We start from the raw sequence: 22,427 nt of genomic DNA, 5'->3' as shown, positions 1-22,427 counted from the left end.
AATAAGTGTCAGAGTGAGCTTTGTTTTAAATTCCATCTATTTTCCAGTGGGATAACTTAAATTCACTTTGTTAGAAATAAAACAGGAAATTTTGCGAAGAGAGATAATATCATTATGAGTAGCAGACAAAAAAAGCTGAAAATATACTAACATCACTGTATATAATGTATTACAGGAATATTTCCAGTTACTTTTCTAAATGACTCTTAGAACTGAAAATTAAGGCATATAAAAAAATTGAGACTTAAGATTTCATTCTTTCTCTTCCTACCCTCCCATAAATAATAAATAATAATCTTGCAGTTTTGTCTTATTTTCTTTTTCTTCTCAAGTAATGATTTGAACATCTAACCAATTATATAACTTGCTTATATAACCTGAAAGTTTTTTAGTTCTTTGAAGCTACGTTTCTAAATTGTATGTTTACATTTTTATTTTTTTTTTTGGGGCGCCCGCCGCCGCCGCCATGCTGCCCGGCCAGCGCGCGCACAGCGGGCGGGGGCGGGGCCCTGTTTACATTTTTAAATTGTATCATTTCAGATAGTTTTCTTGTGCATTGCTTTGCTTTAATTTTTTTTCTGTTTAAATTTCATTTTTTAAGTATTTTATTCAAATTTCAATTGAAATATGACCATATTTTATAAGTAAGCATGTATCAGGGTCAGTTTTAACTTTTAGATGATCTTGTGTATTTTAACAAAACAGCACTTTTTTAATCCCTATGCCCTTTTTTCTTTTTTTTTTAAAGGAATCAGCAGGCGGGGATCTTCAGTCTCCTTTAACACCAGAAAGCATCAATGGGACAGATGATGAGAGAACGCCTGATATGACACAGAACTCAGAGCCACGGCCTGAACCCACTCAGAACGCATTGCCGTTCTCACATAGGTACAGATTCAGCTCAACCATCATGATTAAGTAACATGTAGAAACTCACTTGGTTTCAAATAAATCTTGCAAAGTTACAACCCTGAGTTAAAATTCCAGGTCAGATTTTTTATTTTTTAAACTCTTAACTTCAGAAAAGTTTTACTAATTTATAGTTGATAGTTGCCTAGATGGACTGGAGTGGGCAATTTCTATTACCTTTGTAGAAAAAAGGGCTACTGAGCTAATTATTGTACAGATCATTTTTCAGTGAGACCACATGTTATTGCAAATCTCCTCTACTTATTTCTTAACCCAGGCTGTAAAAGACCCTCTTTGTTAACCTGGTTTCCATTTTCATGTGTGTTCTTGAGAGTTATAAAAATTAAAAAAAAAATTAGGTTTCCTACTTTGAAATTAAGCTTTGCTGTTGCTTAGAGGTTGATCTCACTGTATGATTTCAAACAAGGAAACGGTTTATTGGTGTCACTTCCAGTATGAACCTGTTAATGTCAGATTTACTTTTGCACATCAACTAACAGAAGATAAATCTTCACATGCTTCTGAGTTTTAAGGAATTTGATACTTTAAAAAGATGCAATTTATTCTAAATATGTTCCAAGCCAGTTACACTAATTATTGGCCATGTTGGAGTGTTTTTAGGATGTAAGGAGATCTGAGAATCTGCAAATGTAAACAAATACCTATCAGTCATTGTCTTTATTTTTATCCTTTGGAAACTTTTGACCTAGGTAGTTTTAATTAAAATTAAGAAAAAAGTTTTCCTTTGTCATGCATCTCTTTCTGGACCAGTTCAAAAAAAAAATAGAATTCTTTAGCATATTCGGAAGAATGGTGAAGTGAGATACTCCAAACTCTTTTTCATGAGAATTTTAATTTTGATTGAATTGGTTGAATATTAAGGGTACAGGACTAAACTTATTAGAGACATTGAGGGCCCAAGGAAGAAGAAATTTAAGATTTTTCTTAGGAATGAATGGGGGGAAAACTGTTTGACTATGAGGCTATTCCAGTTTGTTTCTAAAATGCAAATAATTTTGCATAAAAGAGGCACATTTTGTAGTTTTCATAGAGGTGATGCTCTAAGTATTTCAGGATAAGCTCATTCTCGTTTCTATAGCTGTAAGAATGACGGAATGTGTGAACATTTTTGGTTCATCCAGTCTGAAGACTGTATGTTTACACTGATAGTAAACCATACTAGTTTTTAAAATACACAGTTACTACTAAAGAGCAATGTGATTCATGTGCAGTTTTAAAAATATTTGTATTGAGGGAAGCAAAAATTTCTTTCCTATTTAGCACATCCAATTAGTAAATAGATGTAACTACAGTGAACATAATTATAAACTTGATTTCTTTGGCTAAAACTTAAACAAGACATGTGCATTGAATACTGTTGCGTTAAGAAATAAGAACTTTTGTACTTACCATTGGTAAAGCTGTTTCTAGTCTACTTTTTGCACCTAGAATTTTCTGAGTGTTTATTACTTTGCTAATCCTCAGTGCTTGGAATTACTAACTGCGACTGGTCATGTATTGATTTTCTCTGTTTTTGGGAGTCAAATAGTAGTTACTTTCTTTGATGTGAAGATACAGCTTCTTTGACTACTGGAATATATAGGTTAGCCAAGGAGATATTTGAGTTCTGAAAATGAAATTTAACAGGTTGATTTAAGCTTTTGGTTATATTAAAGGCATTATGCAATCTTAGAGTTTTCTTATTTAAAAATTAGTTTAGGATTTTAGAAGATTTATCCTCTGAACTTGTTTTGATTTTATATCAATCAATATTAATGAATACTCACTAAGTTACTTGATTAAAATTAAGATTTCTACTTGAGATAGGAAACTGAATCATTTACAACTAATGTTAGAATATCAAAATAACATTAGAGATTTCAGAGATGGTGTAATCTAGGATTTTTCAAACTGTAGTGGTTTGAAATCAACTTAGGTTATTCATTTCATTCTGAAAAAGAAATATAAAATTAAATAGGAAAAAACAAAATAAAACTCAACATTAGGAGAAGAAACTGTGTTTCAGTAATATATATATTTTAGTGTGGGCTGGATTATAGGGTAAAACATCAAAGTTTGAACGCTTGTGCCTTTGACACATGCTTGTGCCTTTGACACATTCCGGACGTTAGATGATTTGTCCTAGGTCACATGGGTTATTAGTAACTACTTTAGGTTTACAGCTTAACGCTTTTGGTCCTAGTATATACTACCAAGTTTTTTAATAGTGCATTTTAGTCTAATCCCCCAAACAAGCACATTGTTGTGTCAGGAATTTAATAAATGTTTCTTTATCAGGAAAACTATATAGAAATAAGATCAATGTTTCATAAATTACACAAAGAATATTAAAATAATTTCTCTTTAAATCTGAAACTCACAAGTGTTTAAACTTGATACACTCTCCTTTTTTACCGTGGCAAAGAAAACATTTAAAATCTGTGTTTTTAAGGCTTGCATATACTGTTTATTTTTGCCTTTCTTCCTCGGTACTTTTTTCAGCAGGAAAGAATGAATAGCCAAAAAGATATTCTGCCAACATTCCTCTGTTCTGGTTGATATCATTTTATTGCTAAATTAGGAGCAAAATCACTAGAACATCTATGTGTTGGTTTTTTTTTTTAAAAGATGGAAGGATATGGGAAACAATGATCTAGTCAGGCAAGTGGACTGAGTTGATGATAGTAATAGCTATTTAGCAAGCCAGCTTGTGCCCTTCTTAAAATTTAAGTTTTATACCTAAATCTTACTGATTCATGAATTAACATGCCAAAAGAAGGCCCTGAGTTTTCATTCGGTCCTGAAAATTTAGTAATGTATTTATAGTTTATTTACACTATAAGCTTTATTTATTTTTTAAGAAGTACTACTTAGTTTTAAAAAGAAAAGAAATATTTCTTTTATTAGTCTTTAAGTTTCAAATGTATTTGAAAGAGATGATACTTTAGTGAACTCCCATGCACCTATCTCTGAGCTTCAAAATTTGGGAAAAAATGGCCAGTCTTGTTTCATTTCTAAACCTACCCACTCTTCCATGTTTGTATTTTTAGAGCAAGTCCCAGGCATATAATTTCATCCACAAATATTTTTTAAAAATTACTTCTGTATTTTATTATTTACTAAGCTAGTACAACTTTTATATCTAAATTCTATTTACTGTCATTATAGAGTTACCTTTATTTACTCTTGTCTTTGATTTTTTAAAAATTACGCTGCTGAACTAAATTTTAAAATGTATGAACTGCTCAATATTCCTTAGTCAAATGCTACAGTACTGTTTTGTGTCCTTGTTATAAACTACACAAAAACATTTTCATTAAATAAGTTCTGTTAAATTAACACTTTAAAAAGTATATTTATTTGAATGCTATAGAAGTCTAGAGATGTGTAAAATAGGAAGATTATGAGGATGAAAATCTTTACTAATTTCTTTGGGGAAATAGTATTAAGTTTTACCTGAATTGCTATTTTTTCTTAGAAAATATTTTTTTAACCTAACTGATAATACCCTTTTGGGACTGAACAGGTATACACTGACCCACTGAAGTGTTCAGGATTTTCTTTGAGGCTGTAGTCTTAGATTAGCTATATAATTGACCTTTGAACAACACAGGTTTGAGCTTACAGAGTCCACTAATATGTGGATTTCTTTCAATAGTGAAAATTACAGTAGCACACAATCCTCAGTTGGTTGAATCCATAGATGTGGAACCAGGGATACAGAGGACCACCTGTATATGCATGGCTTTTTGACTGCATTGAGGGTTGACACCCCTAACTCCCTGCATTGTTCAAGAGTCATCTGTATACTAAATAAAATACTGGATGCTTGATAATATATATATCTATCCATGTATATATATAATATGGAGGACAGTTTTGTGTTCTCATTCTAGGAGGGATTTGTTTTCTTCATAGCTATATGGAATTTTGGAATTGACTCGTTATTTCTCAATGAATTCTAGGATATTTTTGAAGATATAAAGCTATCTAAAATTCTTTTAGAAATAGTTAATTTTATAGTTTCTCAGGGCTGTTAGAGGGTAATACTGAAATATAATGCTGAAAACGGAAATTTTTTATTTTGTTCATTGTGAATTTATGATTTTCAGATATATAGTAATATATTGATAAATAGCTGCTGTTATATTTTCGAGAGTTGAGAGCAGATATGTATATATAGCAGTAGTTCATGAAGCTATTTTTATACTGATAAATTTTTAAAAGTTTGATTATCTTAATGGAAAATTGGCTATTTTGAGCACCTATTACATTTAAATTCTTCTAATGTTTAGATAATGTATTCTCATGGTGCTGCTAGAATTTATGCATTTGGAGGTATTGCATGTATCTTCTATTCTGTTAAAGAGATTTTTCCACCACTTTGTGTTTTTCCAACAGATATTCATTAAAGGATATATGCAGAATCATTACTCCTTAGTATGTTGACTTGCTTTAAATGAGTATAATGACAATTTTACCATAATTTGAGTGGGTTTATTCCACTTGTATTTAATAGACTAATTGCTTCATTCATTATCAAAAGCTACTATTTTAAAACTGTGATTAGAGATTTTTGTACATTTTCAAAAATTAAATTTCACTGGAAAATATACATGCAATTTTAGTTACATGTTAAAAAAACAAGCAGTGTTTTATCTTCACTGGAATACATTTTGTACATACTTTGAACATGATACAAACAGAAAAAAATTGTTAAGTGCTCTGGAGAACTATATTCTCCACAGCTGTGCCATTTGTCTCTCTTTTCATGAATAACTTCTAGGATTATAGTTATGAAATAACACAGAAATAATTTCTGTGGACAGCTCTTGTTTGAATAAAACTGTGTAAAGCTGGGGCTTGATTTCACAAGAAGTGCTTTATCATTGATAAAATTGTAGAAAAAAAATGTAACTTGTAGGATTCCCCTTATAGTTAGAGTTACAAATATTGTTATTCTACCTCAAATCAAACCTCAAAATTAGAATTAGTTCTTTTAAAATTAATTTGGAGGCCAAGACAGTGAGAGGGTACAACTGAACATTTTGGAGATAGCAGAATTTCCTTTACCGTAATTATAAACAGCATTTTGTAAGAAGTGCTATGGTAAGTTGGTAGTATATATAGGCCTGCATTTTTCTGGGAACTTAGAAGTAATCCATGTATTTTTGAATAAGATGTGATAAAAGTATAGTTTAGTGTCCGAGTGTTTACTTTCTTAGGTTTTTACATATATATATTTAAATTTCCTATCTTAAATTTTTAAGAGCTAATCTTCATTCTATTTTAATGTCTTCTAAAAGATTTTGAAGAAAATATATTTTCTAAAGCATTTTGGTTGGGAATTATCACTTAATATGGATTATTTGTAAGAAGAGAAGTACTATTCATATGAGATAATGACATTACTAACATACCTCCAGTTAGAGATTGTTCCTTCCCCTTCTTCTTCTCTGCCTTACCACTGAAATTAATGGGAAGAATTTTCACCAGTCCATCCCTTGTGATTGTTAGTTTGTATTTTCAGGGTTACTAGCTTGGAGTTAGGGGTGCTATCGCTCACAAAGAAACAGATGGATCTTAGATTAATTATGACCTCTTCCCTAGGACTTTTAAAATCTTTCTAGGAGGACTTTTAAAAATTCTTTTTTTCCCTCCATTTGTGTTCTTTGAAGACCGTGGTGGGGATTCTGTTGGAAGGGAGGTGTGTGATGATGACAGTTATGCTCTAGGACTTAGGAAAAAACACTCTTCCTTTGGACTTGGCTTTCTGTCTTTCCTCTTACTAGAGTAGCAACGTGTGAACATAAGCAGAGACCAAGCAAGTCACATGAATGTGTGACGTTTGTGATGTGTGGTATATGACAGTATGGAATTGTGAGGTCTGTGGTAAGGTGAAGTGTACATGGTTCTTCCAAAGACACTAAAGTTTTTAAAACATAAGGCCAAACAGAGAAATGAAGATTATGTGACCCATCTGGTTTCTAGTTTAAACTTTCAAAAGGAATCTTTGTGAGTTATTAATATATATGGTTTAGCCCAAGGTAATGATTTTAAGCAAATTCCCAGCTAGTAATATCTGTTGTCATAATGCCCTTATTAAGTTCTTGGTGGTGGTATTTGGAAGTATATGATTTGAAGATTTGGAATCCTGGATATTTACTCTTTGGTGACATACTACTCTGATAGGTGTTATTACCACTCTCAAATACAAAAATCTGACAATGTCCCTTTTCTCCTTAAAATATTTCAATGGCATGATGTATGTAGACCAGTTCATGGTCATCGGATGAGACTTACCCAGTCTCATCACCTTGTGATTTTGTAGCAGCTACTTGCATTTGCTTTTGGTCCTCCACTTCCCAGGTGGCGCAGTGGTTAATGAATCCACCTGCCAGTGCAGGAGACGCAAGAGATGTGGGTTCGATCCCTGGGTCAGGAAGATCCCCTGAAGTGGAAAACGGCAACCCACTACAGCATTCTTGCCTGGAAAATGCCATGGACAGAGGAACCTTGTGGGCTGCAGTCCATGGGGTCGCAGAGTCAGACACAGCTGCGCACACATGCACTCCACTTACGAGCGAGCAAACACAATACTGCTCATCTGCAAGTCTTTGCTCCCTTGTTTTTTTGATGTTCTCCCTTTTCTTTGGAGTGACTGTACACACACACACACACACACACACACACACACACACACACACACACACACACACACACACACACACACACACACACACACACTCCATGCTTCCTTGCACCCCACCTCTGTTTTTGTTATTAGTCGCTTAGTCTTGTCGGACTCTTTGTGACCCAATAACTGTAGCCTGCCAGGCTCCTCTGTTCATGAGATTTCCCAGGCAAGAATACTGGAGTCGGTTGCCATTTCCTTCTCCAGGGGATCTTCTTGACCCAGGAATCAAATCCGTGTCTCCTGCAGGTCTCCTGCATTGCAGGTGAATTCTTCACCACTGAGCCTCCCACCTCTGTCTCTAAGTTGATCACCAGCTGATGAACGCCAGTGTATCCTTAGAAGTTCCAGCATTACGTCCTCTAATAAGCTCTGTTTCACGTCTCCAGACTGAATTGTGTGTCTCCTCTATTAAATCCTTGTTGCCTCCAAACTGACATATACAGGTTGACATTAGCCTCTCAGTCTCTCCTGGGGCAGTGATTGTGATTTATTCATTTATATCACCGATGCTTAGTACAGTAGGGATTCATTAAACATATGAAGGGAACGATGTTCCTCGCAAAAATGGAGTATATGCTCTGAATGCCCTTGGTATAGTGCTTCAAGTGTGGGGTTACACCTACAGATTCATAAGACCTTAAAGCTGAGATATATTAATAAAACTAGTTACAATCTTTGAACAGCAGTCACTCTAATCAATTTAAGTCTTGAGTTTAACTGAGTTAATCTAATTGTCTTCAAAATCACATAACCCTCCAAAAGGGTTTGTTTTCTCTATCATGTTTCAGACTCTCCTTGTCTCATTTTTTTTTTTTTCTATCATTGTTCAATGTATATTTGCCATCACTTGCTGAACTCCCCTCTAGAGTCTTGGCTTCCAGCTAAACTTCGTTGAGTTGTATTTCTTGGTAGCGCATACTGTTTCTAGTCATTAGGCATGTAAGAGATAAGCAATAAATGTGCTGTGTGGAAAAATATGCATGTGCTTTTACTGTCACTGAGATGACAGAAAGGGTTAAATAAATTGGTGCAGCTTGATCATTAGCATAAAAATATCCCACATATATGTATTCACTTGAGCAGAGCTAACAAAGATACCCATGTGAAGAATAATTACCTTTTTAATTCTAACAGGGTCTACTTAGCTATTGATATTCTCATTAATATTGTTCGTAGCAGTTTGATTGAGCTACAGTGCACATACTAGACAATTCACCTATTTAAAGTATATAATTCAGTGATTTGGGGTACAACCAAAACTGTCCAACAGAGTTTCTACAATCGTGACCACAATCAATTTTAGAACACTTCACTACCTACCCGTAAAGCCTGTACCCTTAGTGGTCACTTCCCTCTTGCCCTTTTTACACTACCTGCCTCCCCCAGTCCTAGGCAATCACTCATCGACTTTCTCTCTCTGTAGATTTGTCTATTCTGGACATTGTCTATAAATGGAATCATATGATATGTGATCTTTTATGACTGGATTCTTTTACTTAGGATGTTTTCAGTGTTTATCCATGTTGTAGCATATGTCAATACTTCATTTCCTTTTACTGCCAAATAATATTCTCTTAACCCACTCATCAGTTTATAGACGTTTGGATTGTTTCCACTTTCTGGAAGTTCCACCATTGTTATGAATAATGCCGCTATGAACATTTATGTATGTGTATTTGTGTGGATATAGGTTTTCAGCTCTCCAAGTATATACCTAGTAGTGGAATCGATGGGTCATATGGTAATTCAATGTTTAACCTTTGGAAGGAACTGCCAGACTGTTTTGCAAAGCAGCTGCACCATTTTGAATCCCCCCCAGCAGTATGTCAGAGTTCCAGTTTCCCCACATCAACACTTGTTAGTTTCTCTTTTTTGTTATAGCCCTCCTAGTATGTTTGATGTGGTGTCTCATTGTGGTTTTGACTTTTATTTCCTTGATGGCTGATGTTGACCATTTTTTCATGTGCTTACTGGCCACTTGTATATCATCTCTGAAGAAGTAGCTACTCAGTTTCTTTGCCCATTTTTAATTGGGTTTTTATCTCTTTGTTGTTGAATTGTAATTCTTTATATATTCTAGATGTTAACCCCTTATAAGTTAAATAATTTGTGGATATCAATATTTTCTCCAATTCTGAAGGTTGCCTCTTCACTTTCTTGATGGTATCCTTTGCAAAACAAAAGCTGTTAATTAAGTTCATCTATCTTTTTTTTTCCCTCTTGTTATTTATGCTTATGGTGTCATATCTAAGAAACCATTGCCCATAGGCACAAAGATTTATAACTGTGTTTTCCTTAAGAATTCTATGATTTTTAACTCTTATATCTGGATCTGGCCAGTTTTGAGTATTTCCATATGTGATGTAGAATAGAGGCCCAACTTTACTCTTTTATATGCGGATATCCAGTTGTCCCAGCATCATTTGTTGAAAAGACTGTTCTTTTTCTACCGAGTTTTCTTGGCATCCTTGTGAAAGTCAGTTGACCATAAGTGTTTATATCTGAAGTCTCCGTTCTATCTCATTGATCTGTCCTCAAGCTGTTCTTCATTATGGCAGCTTTGTAGTAAGTTTTGAGATTTGGGATGTGTGTTCTCCTATTTTATTCTTCCTTTTCAGGATTGTTCTGACTATAATGAGTCCCTAGAATTTCCATGTGAGCTTTTGGATCAGCTTGTGAATTTCTATAAAGAAGTAAGTTGGGATTCTGATAGGAACTCCACTGAATCTGTAGTGAAATTTGGGGGGCGGTGTGTGTGTTAGTCTGTCAGTCGTGTCTGATTCTTTATGACCCATGGACTGTAGCTGTCCAGGCACCTCTGTGCATGGAATTCTACAGGCAAGAATACGGGAGTGGGTTGCCATTTCCTTCTCCAGGGAATCTGATCTTCCCCACCCAGGGATCGAACTTGGGTATCCCACATCGCAGACAGTTTCTTTACCGTCTGAGCCACCAGGGAATCCTGTCTTAATGTTAAGTCTATCAATTCATGAACATAATGATGTTTTCCCACTTAGCTCTTCTTTAGTTTCTTTCAACAGTGTTGTTTAGTTTTCAGAGCATAAGCTTTGTACTTCTTTTGTTGAATTTATTCCTAAGTATTCTTTTTGATGCTGTTATTAATGGAATTGTTTCTTGTTCATACTGTATATAGAAATACAGTTGATTTTTTTATAGTGATAGTGTGGAGCATAAAATTGGCTAAACTCTAATTAGTTTTATTAGATTTTTAAGTAACATCCGTAGGATTTTCTATATACAAAATCATGTCATCTGCAAATAGAAATAATTTTACTTCTTCCTTTCCATTCTTGATGCCTTTTATTTCATTTTCTTGACTAATTACCCTGTCTGGAACCTTAGTACAATGCTGAATAGAAGTGACAAGAGTGGACATCTCTGTCTTGTTTCTGATCTTAGAGGGAAAGTTCTCAGTCTTTCATCGTTCAGTATGTTATTAGCTGTGGCTTTTCATATATATTCCTAGTTTCTTAGTTTTTTTTTTCCCATTACTATTTAGCCTGATTGATTATAATGATTTCTTTCCCATAATTGGTATCTTTAAGAATCTGTGCTTTGACAAATATAACAATATGCTTTTCTTATATTTACTTCTTAAAAGGTAATCAATATTTTATTTTAAAGGGAAAAAAAAAACCCTCAATTTGAGAGGAGGAATTTTTCTGATAAAATTGTTGTTATTTTTTAAAAGCCTATCACTGGGCCTCAGTTTTCATACATATAAATAGGAAACCTTCGAGTTTTCTAGCTTTTATCTCTAGAATATGTGAAGAACTTTTACAGACAAGGGGATGGGAGTATATTTGCTTCTTAACTGATTTTGTTAGTGATATAGTTGACTCTTCATGTTTTTTAATTAAGAGAAAATAACTGATAAAAGTGTCCTTTTTTAAAAAAGAGAAAGAATGTAAATAATCTTTTAAAAATGATACCAGATAAAGATGATACAGACAGGAAAGAACATGCCTGCAATGCGGGAGACCCGGATTTGATCCCTGGGTCAGGAAGATCCCCTGGAGAAGGAAAAGGCTACCCACTTTAGTATTCTTGTATGGAGAATCCCATGGACAGGAGAGTCTGGTGGGCTACAGTCCATGGGGTCGCAAAGAATTGGAGGCGACTGAGCAACTAAGCAGGAATGCACGCACTGGATAAATCATAGCATTATTTCAATGAATGTAAAGCGTGTTCTTATTAAATATGAATAGAAATACACATATTAAGTTATTCATTGGGAATAGCTCTGATTTCTAGTGTAAATATTACTCTAGAAAAGACTCATCCTCCATTTATCCTTACTGAATTATAGAAATGTTAGTTGATGATTATGTTAAGTGATCAGTTATGTGATCAGTGCTTCTTTTGTGCCAAGAGTATTCTTAGTTTACCATGAAGGGGTTGCATTTCTGGATGCATATAGTTTTCAACTTACTTGATGCTAACCTTTAAGCAACATAAAGATGTTATAGTCATGCTGCAGGACAGTTTAAAACCTGCCTGTGCATACAAAGTAGAAAATTAAGTCACTAGGTAGATTTAGTTAAATTTTTTTACTCTCATTTACTTTGGAAAGCAAAATATTTTTAAATTTAAAATTTCTGACACTAAAAGTTCTCCATGATACTTAATATGAAACCTTAGAAACAATTATATATAAAGATTTCCTTCATAGCTGCTTTGGCGTCTATAACGTGAGGTTTTTGGAAAAGCATGTTAGCAAAAGTGATTTTAGGAAGTGTATTTGATCCTTTGACTTAATAGTTTTTTGTAATCAGATCATTTTAGGTTATGCTTTACTCACAAGTTAAATTACTATTAAAGAGGTGACCTAAAGCATCTCTGGCTCTGTGAAATAACAGATTTTTTTTTTCTCATGAGATACAGAGAATGAATATTAGTAATTTGTTCAGTTACATGAAGAATAATATCACTGGGTATTTCTGACTCCACAGACAGTGCTATTGTATAGTACCTCTTCAGGCCTCTTCAACTTCTTTTAAAAGGTATAGCTAAGCCATCCTGTTATTATTACACATTATCAGAAAGTCTTAGTTTCCATGCCAAAGGAGATGTACTTTATCTTAGAGGTCTCATAACCCACAGGATATATTAGGTGTCAGGGCCTAGACAAATATCACATTTTAGTTTTGGAGAGAAATAGGTCTCTTGGGCAGAAACAGTAAAGAAGAAAAGTTACATATCTAAGCGAACTCAATTGCCTTTCCCCCACTTCCCACTTTAGGAAAAGTTTCTGCTTGAATGTTTTTTCTTTTTATGGGAAAGCTGAACTCTTTTACTTCCTTACATCCTGATGTATACTGGAAGGCTTTTTGGTTTGTTTTTTTTCCTTCAATTAAGATTTTTTTCCTACTGCGGAGACAACCTGTTTTCCTTGGTAGATGACTTCTGTAACCACCTTTAGTTTTGGAACATAGTGGAGTCACCATTTCCACGGAAGAAGAGGATCTGCAGTTTATCCTAATTGGAAAGATCAAATAGTCCCTGACTGAGAGAGTAACTGATATGGATGAAACATGACACTAAAAAGTTCTAATCGTCACAGATTTAACTGTGAAGAGTCAAAAGAACTAGTGCCTATAATGAAGATACTTAAATGTATGAGTTCCTCAGTATGCCTAGATAACACTTAGGATATCTCTGAGTAGCAGAAGAAAGAAATGATTTGGCATGGCATCTTATATTTGTTCCTTTGGTAAATGCTATTATATTTGCTCGATCTAATTTTCAGAAGCCTGAAAGCCCTTGATGGAGAAAATTTTCTGCGTCTTAAAAATCGAAATAGCTATTATTCCTGATAAAGATAGTGGGAAAAAAGCAACCTAATTTTCCTAGACTTCAAGATAGAACTGATTTGTAGATGCTGTGTAAGACTTTGATACAGCTATTTTTCTGTGTGTAATTTGATACACTTTTCTTGGTCCATTTCTTTTGTCATAACATGAGAACACTTAGCTCCCCACCTCACAGGGATGTTGTGAGGCAAATTTTAATTGCTCTTAAGAAAAGTGTAGAATTAATCATTCTTGATTCTCTGTTTGTTGGTAGTGTCCACAATCATGAGGTTTTATTTTAAAACTTACTAGTGCTTTCCAATAGTTATAAATGGGTATTTATAGGTGTATTAAAATGAAAGTAGAATAATGAAGTTGCATTTGATTTTATTAGTGAGCATCCTTGTAAATAATTTAACTGCATGAAACGTTGCATTAATTTTTTTTCAACAAAGAGCCTTTATACAATTATAATTAAAGAAAAGCTAAAGTAAAAGTGTCTGGTTTCCCCTTTTATTTAGTTGAGTTTAATTACTCATACCTTTTAGAGAAATAAAGTGTAACCCAAGCTATCAATTTCTAATGAGTAGAAAATGAAAAATACAATGAAATAGATATAATTTAAAGGAAAAACTCATAAGAGGTGCCCAAAATTTAGGCTTTGAGTAAAATTCTTGTGTTATTAGGTAGAGGTGAAATTTTAGTAATATTTTCATTAAAAATAAGATTACTGTAGGAATAGAGATTTGATAAGCAGTTGCTTCACATCACAGCGAATAGAGAGAGCAAATTTGCATTATTAAATAAAGGAAGAATGTTTAAGTATTAGCTAAAACTCATGCATAGAAAATTCTTGTTAGCCTGCAGAATTTGATTTTATTTATACAATTGCATTTTCATAACATATTTTGGAAAGTAGTTGTACAACATTTTCTGTTCCACATAAACCAGCCAGCCCAGTTTTACAAATCAAACTTAGATAAAGTGTGTGGATTACTGGATAGTGGCTCCCAGAGTGAGACGCTTAAATCGCTGGCAAATAATTGCTGCAAATGCGTCTGCTGCTTTGTTTTTACCATGTGTGGTATCAAAAGACAAATCAAGTGAAAGTGAATTTCCGGATTCAGGATTATAATCTGGCATTTGTAAACAAATGATTTAGAAGATCTTTTCTAAATTACTGTATTATTTAAATGTGTGTTTTATAACCTATTCTATAAAAATGGGACATTGTCCTAGATTAAGTGTGTTTCTATCAAGATAGTATTTTAAATCAGAATATTGCATTTTTTGAACTCCTCACTTAAAAAAATTAATAGCTTTAGATGAACTTTGTAAGCTTCACTTTAGCTGAGATCCTGCTGCTCCCTACTGTCATGCATGCCCCAAAATTCACTCACTCGTGTTGTTTAAATCGCTAACCTCTTTAACTTCTATAGGGGAGCTAACTATTGAAGAGGCCTTTCTTCAGCTAACTTGGTTTTATCCCTCTTCTCAACATTTTCATAATAAGCCCTCATTTAAGCATTTTATGCGTACGTTCAGATCAACTACTGATATGAATCATATAAATTGGTTCATAGTGTATTACTCTTTATTCCCTTTAATGCTGATATGTTTAAATACTGCAGGGAGAATAGTATTTTGGAAATCCTAACGTCATAATAATGAGAAGAACACAAACCAAACAGTTAGTTTGAGAATAATTATGAAATTATTGATGAATTTTATGTATACGCATTAATTTAAAAAAAGCTTCTTTAAGAATAATTCTGAACCTGGTTTCTCTTGCCCATACTGATTTTTTAAGTATCAAAAATGATTTATAAAACTGAGAGGTTATTTTCTGATTAAAAAAAGTAGAGCACTTTGTTTTCCTCTCAGATACGGTAGCATCTAATGTAGTGTGTGCTCTTCTAACAAATCTATCATAGAAAGTAAAAGTTCAAGTTGATGAACATGTGCTTCTGAAATAATGAAGAAATATAACCACACTAGTCATTACCTTAACACTATTCCTTTTCTGATCTTTAAAACTTAGAAGGGCTATCTTGCATCGGTGCCTGTTTTATTATGGGAACAGTTTATAAAATATATCCTGAACCTGATATAATTCTAGAGAGAATAGTTTCCCGGGAGGAAGTGTGGATAATATAATGGTTTGTGATCATTTGTCGGTCTCTGAAAATAAAACACGTTCTTACCATCATATGGCTTTCAGAAATAAAAAGCTAAACTGGGGTTCTTCTGGCTATGCCACCAGTAGTGTTCTTTTAAGAAAATTGCTTCATCACTCTACGCTGGTTAAGAAAGAGAGGGAGACGGGGGTGAGTAATGATTTAAAAGGCCCTTTCTCTTGATTGTCTTGAGATGATCCTGCCTCAGTCCAGGAAATGAGTAAGATAGCCTCTTGTGGTGGTCTATGGCTGGGTGTGAGATTTAGTACTGAGTTTATAATCATTAAGAACATTGATATGTTACTATGCTACATAAAAAACTAGCCCATGTAAGTCATTAGCCATCTTCGTCTTTAAATAGAACATTAAGAAAAAGAAATGTCCTATGCTTTTGCATTATGTGCACACATAATTAAAATTATTTAAATGCCTTCCAGATGGCATTATGGGTTCAAAATGTGTGATTCATCAGTTATTACTTTTCAACAATAAACTCATTTAAAATTAGAACACTAGCAGAGGAGATCACATAGTATTGTAATGTCCTTGGATGGATTATTATAATGGGATGAATTTCTGAACTGTAATACTATCTAATAACTAGACTTATAGTTTGAAACTCTTAATGACAATTAAATCTTCTGTACTTGGAAATGGATTTGAGTAGTATTAAATCATAAACAGCAAACTGAAAGAAGCTTGCTTTATATAGTGGCTCACTTTGAAACATAGTATTAGCCGATGGAAAGTGGTGAAGCCTGATATGCTGTCCTTTGAGAAAGTAAAAATTTAATAGGTAATATATTGTTGAGGAGGGCATGGCAACCCACTCCAGTATTCTTGCCTGGAGAATTCCCATGGATAGAGGAGCCTGAAGGGCTGCAGTCCATGGGGTCGCAAAGAGTCAGACACAGCTAAGCACACACACGATATATTGCTACAGCTGGAAGTAATGGTGGAGGCATTTAACACTTCAAACAGTGTATTATGTCTCATCTGTGAGTCATAATTCACAGTTTAATACAAGTTCTAGACTAATTTGTGGAAAGCATTATGCCTAAAAAGGCCAGGGAATAATACTCCTTGCTTTGAATTCACTGAAGTTCAGTGATCCCAGTTAAGAGAAAGATCATCTTTGTTCTTCATTTTCTTTCTCAAGAGATCCTTTGTATTTTTAAAATAATTTTGATTAGAATATAGTTGATTTATGGTGTTGTGTTAGTTTCTGCTGTAGAGCAAAGTGACCGGTTAGACATGATTCTTTTCCCATATAGGTCATTACAGAGTATTGAGAAGAGTTTGCTGCAGGTTTTTATTATCTATTTTCATCTCGTAATAGTCAGTTTATTTCAGTTCAGAACTCTGAATATGAGGCTATGTGCACTATCCTTAGGGCTTCAAACACTTAGGTGGTATCAGTTCAGTTCAGTTGCCCAGTTGTGTCCTACTCTTTGCAACCCCAGGGACTGCAGCATGCCAGGCCTCCCTGTCCATCACCAACTCCCGGAGTTTACTCAAACTCATGTCCGTTGAGTCGGTGATGCCATCCACCCATCTTATCCTCTGTCGTCCCCTTCTCCTCCTGCCTTCAATCTTTACTAGCATCAGGATCTTTTCAAATGAGTCAGTTCTTTGCATCAGGTGGTCAAAGTATTGGAGTTTCAGCTTCAACATCAGTCCTTCCAATGAATATTCAGAACTTATTTCCTTTAGGATGCACTGGTGGATCTCCTTGCAGTCCAAGGGACTCTCAGCGTCTTCTCCAACACCACAGTTCAAAATTCTTCAGCACTCAGCTTTCTTTATAGTCCAAATCTCACATCCATACACATCTACTGGAAAAACCATAGCCTTGACTAGACAGGCCTTTGTTGGCAAAGTAATGTTTCTGCTTTTTAATATGCTGTCTAGATTGGTCATAACTTTTCTTCCAAGGAGGAAGTGTCTTTTAATTTCATGGCTGCAGTCGCCATCTGCAGTGATTTTGCAGCCCAAAAAAATAAAGTCTGTCACTGTTTCCACTGTTTCCCCATCTTTTTGCCATGAAGTGATGGGGCCAGATGCCATGATCTTAGTTTTCTGAATGTTGAGTTTTAACCCAACTTTTTCACTCTCCTCTTTTACTTTCGTCAACAAGCTCTTTAGTTCTTCACTTTCTGCCATAAAGGTGGTGTCATATGCATATCTGAGGTTATTGATATTTCTCGCGGCAATCTTGATTCCAGCTTGTGCTTCATCCAATCCAGTGTTTCTCATGATGTTTCTGCATATAAGTTAAAGAAGCAGGGTGACAATATACAGCCTTAACATACTCCTTTTCCTATTTGGAACCAGTCTGTTGTTCTGTGTCCAGTTCTAACTGTTGCTTCCTGACCTGCATATAGCTTTCTAAGAAGGCAGGTCAGATGGTCTGGTATTCCCATCTCTTTCAGAATTTTCCACAGTTTGTGGTGATCCACATAGTCAAAGGCTTTGGCATAGTCAATAAAGCAGAAATAGATGTTTTTCTGGAACCAGTCTGTTGTTCCATGTCCAGTTCTAACTGTTGCTTCCTGACCTGCATACAGATTTCTCAGGAGGCGGGTCAGGTGGTCTGGTATTCCCATCTCTTGAAGAATTTTCCACAGTTTGTTGTGATCCACACAGTCAAAGCCTTTGGCATAATCAATAAAGCAGAAATAGATGTTTTTCTGGAACTCACTTGCTTTTTTGATAATCCAATGGATGTTGGCAATTTGATCTCTAGTTCCTCTGCCTTTTCTAAATCCAGCTTGAAAATATGGAAGTTCACAGTTCACGTATTGCTGAAGCCTGGCTTGGAGAATTTTGAGCATTACTTTCCTAGTGTGTGAGATGAGTGCAATTGTGCTGTAGTTGGAGCATTCTTTGGCATTGTCTTTCTTTGGGATTGGAATGAAAACTGACCTTTTCCAGTCCTGTGGCCACTGCTGAGTTTTCCAAATTTGCTGGCATCTTAGTGCAGCACTTTCACAGCATCATCTTTTAGGATTTAAAATATCTGAAGTGGAATTCCATCACTTCCACTAGCTTTGTAGTGATGCTTCCTAAAGCCCACTTGACTTCACATTCCAGGATGTCTGGCTTAGGTGAGTGATCACACCATCGTGATTAACTGGGTCGTGAAGATCTTTTTTGTACAGTTCTTCTGTGTATTCTCGCCACCATTAGCCACATACAAAAGCATGGTGAAACTAAGCCTGACCCTCTGTTTCTGGAAGTTACCCATCTATAGGTCATTTTTTAAAAAATAGGTCATTTTAAATGTGCATTTATTGAAAATGTGATTTATTGAAGTCATTTATTGACCTTGTCTGTGTGCTGGGACAAAGAGACTAAGATTGCCCTCAGGAGCTTTGTGAGGCAGTAGAACATGTATTTGGTGGTGATGGTGATGATGCAGAGATAATGATTCATGGAGTGCTCTGGAAGCCCAAGAGAGCCCCAATTGTCTTCATAGCTACTTCTGCACTCTTTGGTCTCACGATTCCTTTTATGTTCTTTTGAGATATCTGAGTGCCGGATACCATGACTACATCAGTGTACAAGACAGACGTCTCTATTCCCCTGATGTTTAAACTTAAGTTGGGAGGCCAAGAAAAATAATTAAATAACTGTATAATTACTGTTATGAAAAGTATCATACAAGAAGAGATCCAAGGTAGAGGACAGGTAGGGATATGTCTGAATCGGAAGAAGCAGCCTCCTGGAGCAGTCAGTCGTCAGGCAGCCTCAGAAGCTGCCTTGAAGAGTGGAGAAGGAGCCCTCCAGGCGGAGGGAGGGGCCCTGACTTCGCCTTGAACCCCTGGGCTGTTGGTGCTCTCACCTGAGGTCTTGGTAGTGACAGTGGAAAGCATCTCTGAAAAACTGGGATGGAAAAAGAGGATTTTTCACTCTGCAGCTTTGAGAGCAAAGAAATAGGAAAAGATAATGATGTTTCCACTCCAGATCTTGTAAGCCATTTGAAAACAATATCTATGCCTTGCTATTTATCCGTGAGTTCACATTGGTAGCATGCTTGACATGTAGTAGGTGTGCATTGTTGTCCACTATAAACACGTAGGTGTTTTATACATTTGTTGACTCAGGTGACTGGTTAATTGTCCTTTATGTATTAGAGGTTTTTTTTTCTTTCGATAATTAGGGTAGAAATTCTTTTGAGGATGAGAAAAATATCATATACATTTATATCCCCCAATATTAGATAAAACAATAAATGCTGTTGATTTATCACTGATTGCTTGAATTAAGCTCAGAAATTACACAAACTGATAGCCTTTTTTGTTATCCAATCACCATGAAAATGACTAAAATCACATGACTAAATAAATTAGAAACTGGTAAAGAACCTGCCCGCCAATGCAGGAGACATAAGAGATGCGGTTTCAAGCCTTGGGTTGGGAAGATCCCCTGGAGGAGGGCACGACAGCCCATTCCAGCATTCCACCTGGAGAATCCCATGGACAGAGGAGCCTGGCAGCCTATGGTCCACAGAGTCTCCCAGAGTCGGACACGACTGAAGTGACTTAGCACGTACTCAGTGCATTGATAGAAAACAAACTAATACTTCCTTGATTGTTTGGTGTTCTCCAAATAGAAATCAAGAGCCAAAATAAATAAATTCCTAAATTTTATAGAAATTGTCACATGGTTGTCAATGGCTAAAATTTTAAGAAAGAAGTACTTTTGGCTGTGTTACATATCCATAACTTAATTTAGCGCTGTTTATTAATGTCATCTGTGCTATAGTCTTAGGTGGTATGAGTAAATGGAACCTAAACTAAATTTGTCTTCCTTCTTGAATTTCTCTGTTCACTTTTACAAAAATGCATCTGAAAGTGTGTTTATACTCGCAAAAGATTAACATTTGTAAGTTGCCTATTAAGTTAGTTGCCACAAGTCATTTCATTTTAATATAATCCTTAAAAAAACTTAGCATGGAACCTAGCTTTTCAGATCTGTATTTACATAGAGCTTCTCCTAAGTCTTAATTTTTTCCAGCTTGAGATACAATGACGTGTAACATTGTGGAAGCTGAAGGTGTACAGTGTGTTGATTTCATGCATTTATACATACTGCAAATGAGTGTGTTAGCTAATACCCATGTCAGGTCACATTATTACCAGTTCTTTTTTGTGGTGAGAAGATTCAAAAACTACGCTTAGCAACTTTCAAGTATATAATACAGTATTGACTATAATCACTTTGCTGTTCATTAGATTCCCAGAACTTATTTGTCTAAGAGCCGGAAGTTTGTACTCTTTGACCAACAGCTTGATTCCTTTTCCCCCAGCCCAATCCCTTGGTAACTGCCACTGAGGTCTTTGTTTCTCTGCATTCAGCGTTTTTAGATCCTACGTGAAAGTGATAGCATATAGTATTTGTCCTTCTCTGACTTACTTCACTTTAGTGTAAATGTCCTTAAGGTCCATCCATGTTGCGGCAAATGACAGCGTGTACTTTTTCAGTTCAGTTCAGTTGCTCAATCGTGTCTGATTCTTTGCGACCCCATGGACTGCAGCACTCCAGCCTTCCCTGTCCATCACCAACTCCCAGAGCTGGCTCAAACTTATGTCCATCGAGTTGGTGATGCCATCCAACCATCTCGTCCTCTGTCATCCCCTTCTCCTCCTGCCTTCAATCTTTCCCAGCATCAGGGTCTTTTCAAATGAGTCAGTTCTTCACATCAGGAAGCCAAAGTATTGGAGTTTCAGCATCAGCATCAGTCCTTCCAGTGAATATTCAGGACTGATTTCCTTTAGGATTGCCTGGTTGGATCTCCTTGCTGTCCAAGGGACTCTCAAGAGTCTTGTCCAACACCACAGTTCAAAAGCATCAATTATTTGGCGCTTAGCTTTCTTTAGAGTCCAACTTTCACATCCATACATGACTACTGAAAAAACCATAGCTTTGTCTAGACAGACTTTTGTTGGCAAAGTAATGTCTCTGCTTTTTAATATGCTGTCTAGGTTGGTTATAACTTTCCTTCCAAGGAGGAAGTGTCTTTTAATTTCATGGCTGCAGTCACTATCTGCAGTGATTTGGGAGCCCCCGAAAATAAAGTCTGTCACTGTTTCCATTGTTTCTCCATCTATTTGCCATGAAGTGATGGGATCGGATACCATGATCTTCATTTTTTGAATGTTGAGTTTTAAGCCAGCTTTTTCACTCTCCTCTTTCACTTTTATCAAAAGGCTCTTCAGTTCCTCTTCACTTTCTGCTATAAGGGTGGTGTTATCTGCATATCTGAGGTTATTGATATTTCTTCCAGCAATCTTGATTCCAGCTTATTTGTAGTGGCTGAATAATATTTCATTGTGTATATATACCACATTTTTACCATTTATTAATGGACACTTAGGTTGTTTCCATATTTTGGCTATTGTGAGTAATTCTGCAGTGACCATGGGATTATAAGTCTTTAATTTGTTTTTTAAAAATCAGTAACAATCACAGTGATATAACTTAACTAGTTGAAAAGCAAAAAAAAAAAAAAAAAAAATCAGTCATTACCAGCTCATTAATTATTTAGGTAAGAACTTCACTAATTTGGGAAACATAATATATATAATAAAAACTTTTCTAAAGCTGAACTATGTAGTTATTTGGGGTGATTTTCTGAAAGCTGTTTATAAACCAAGTAAACTTCAAGGCATATTTTAGTGCCAAGAGCCTAGATTTAGTAAAATCTGCATTCATTTGTAGAAAAGAGCATAGCAAATAGTTACAGAATGCCCTTGAAGTCATTACACAGATATTCATATGTTTTATAAAATTATTTACTTTTACATGTAAATGTAAGTAAAACATCTC

At 35.2% G+C, this 22,427-nt stretch overlaps 1 protein-coding gene across 1 annotated transcript in view; it reads left to right on the top strand.

Moving 5' to 3' along the window:
* HOMER1 (homer scaffold protein 1) overlaps window positions 1-22,427 on the top strand; it is a 132,172-nt gene that overhangs the window by 64,942 nt on the left and 44,803 nt on the right. Inside the window, exon 5 of the mRNA XM_043470750.1 lies at window positions 749-888. Within this exon, the coding sequence (XP_043326685.1) occupies window positions 749-888 (140 nt within the window). The remainder of the gene's footprint in view (window positions 1-748; window positions 889-22,427) is intronic.

Source organism: Cervus canadensis, chromosome 6 (assembly GCF_019320065.1).
Source record: "Cervus canadensis isolate Bull #8, Minnesota chromosome 6, ASM1932006v1, whole genome shotgun sequence".
Lineage (NCBI taxonomy): Eukaryota > Metazoa > Chordata > Mammalia > Artiodactyla > Cervidae > Cervus > Cervus canadensis.
This window is presented reverse-complemented; position numbering and strand designations above follow the sequence as displayed.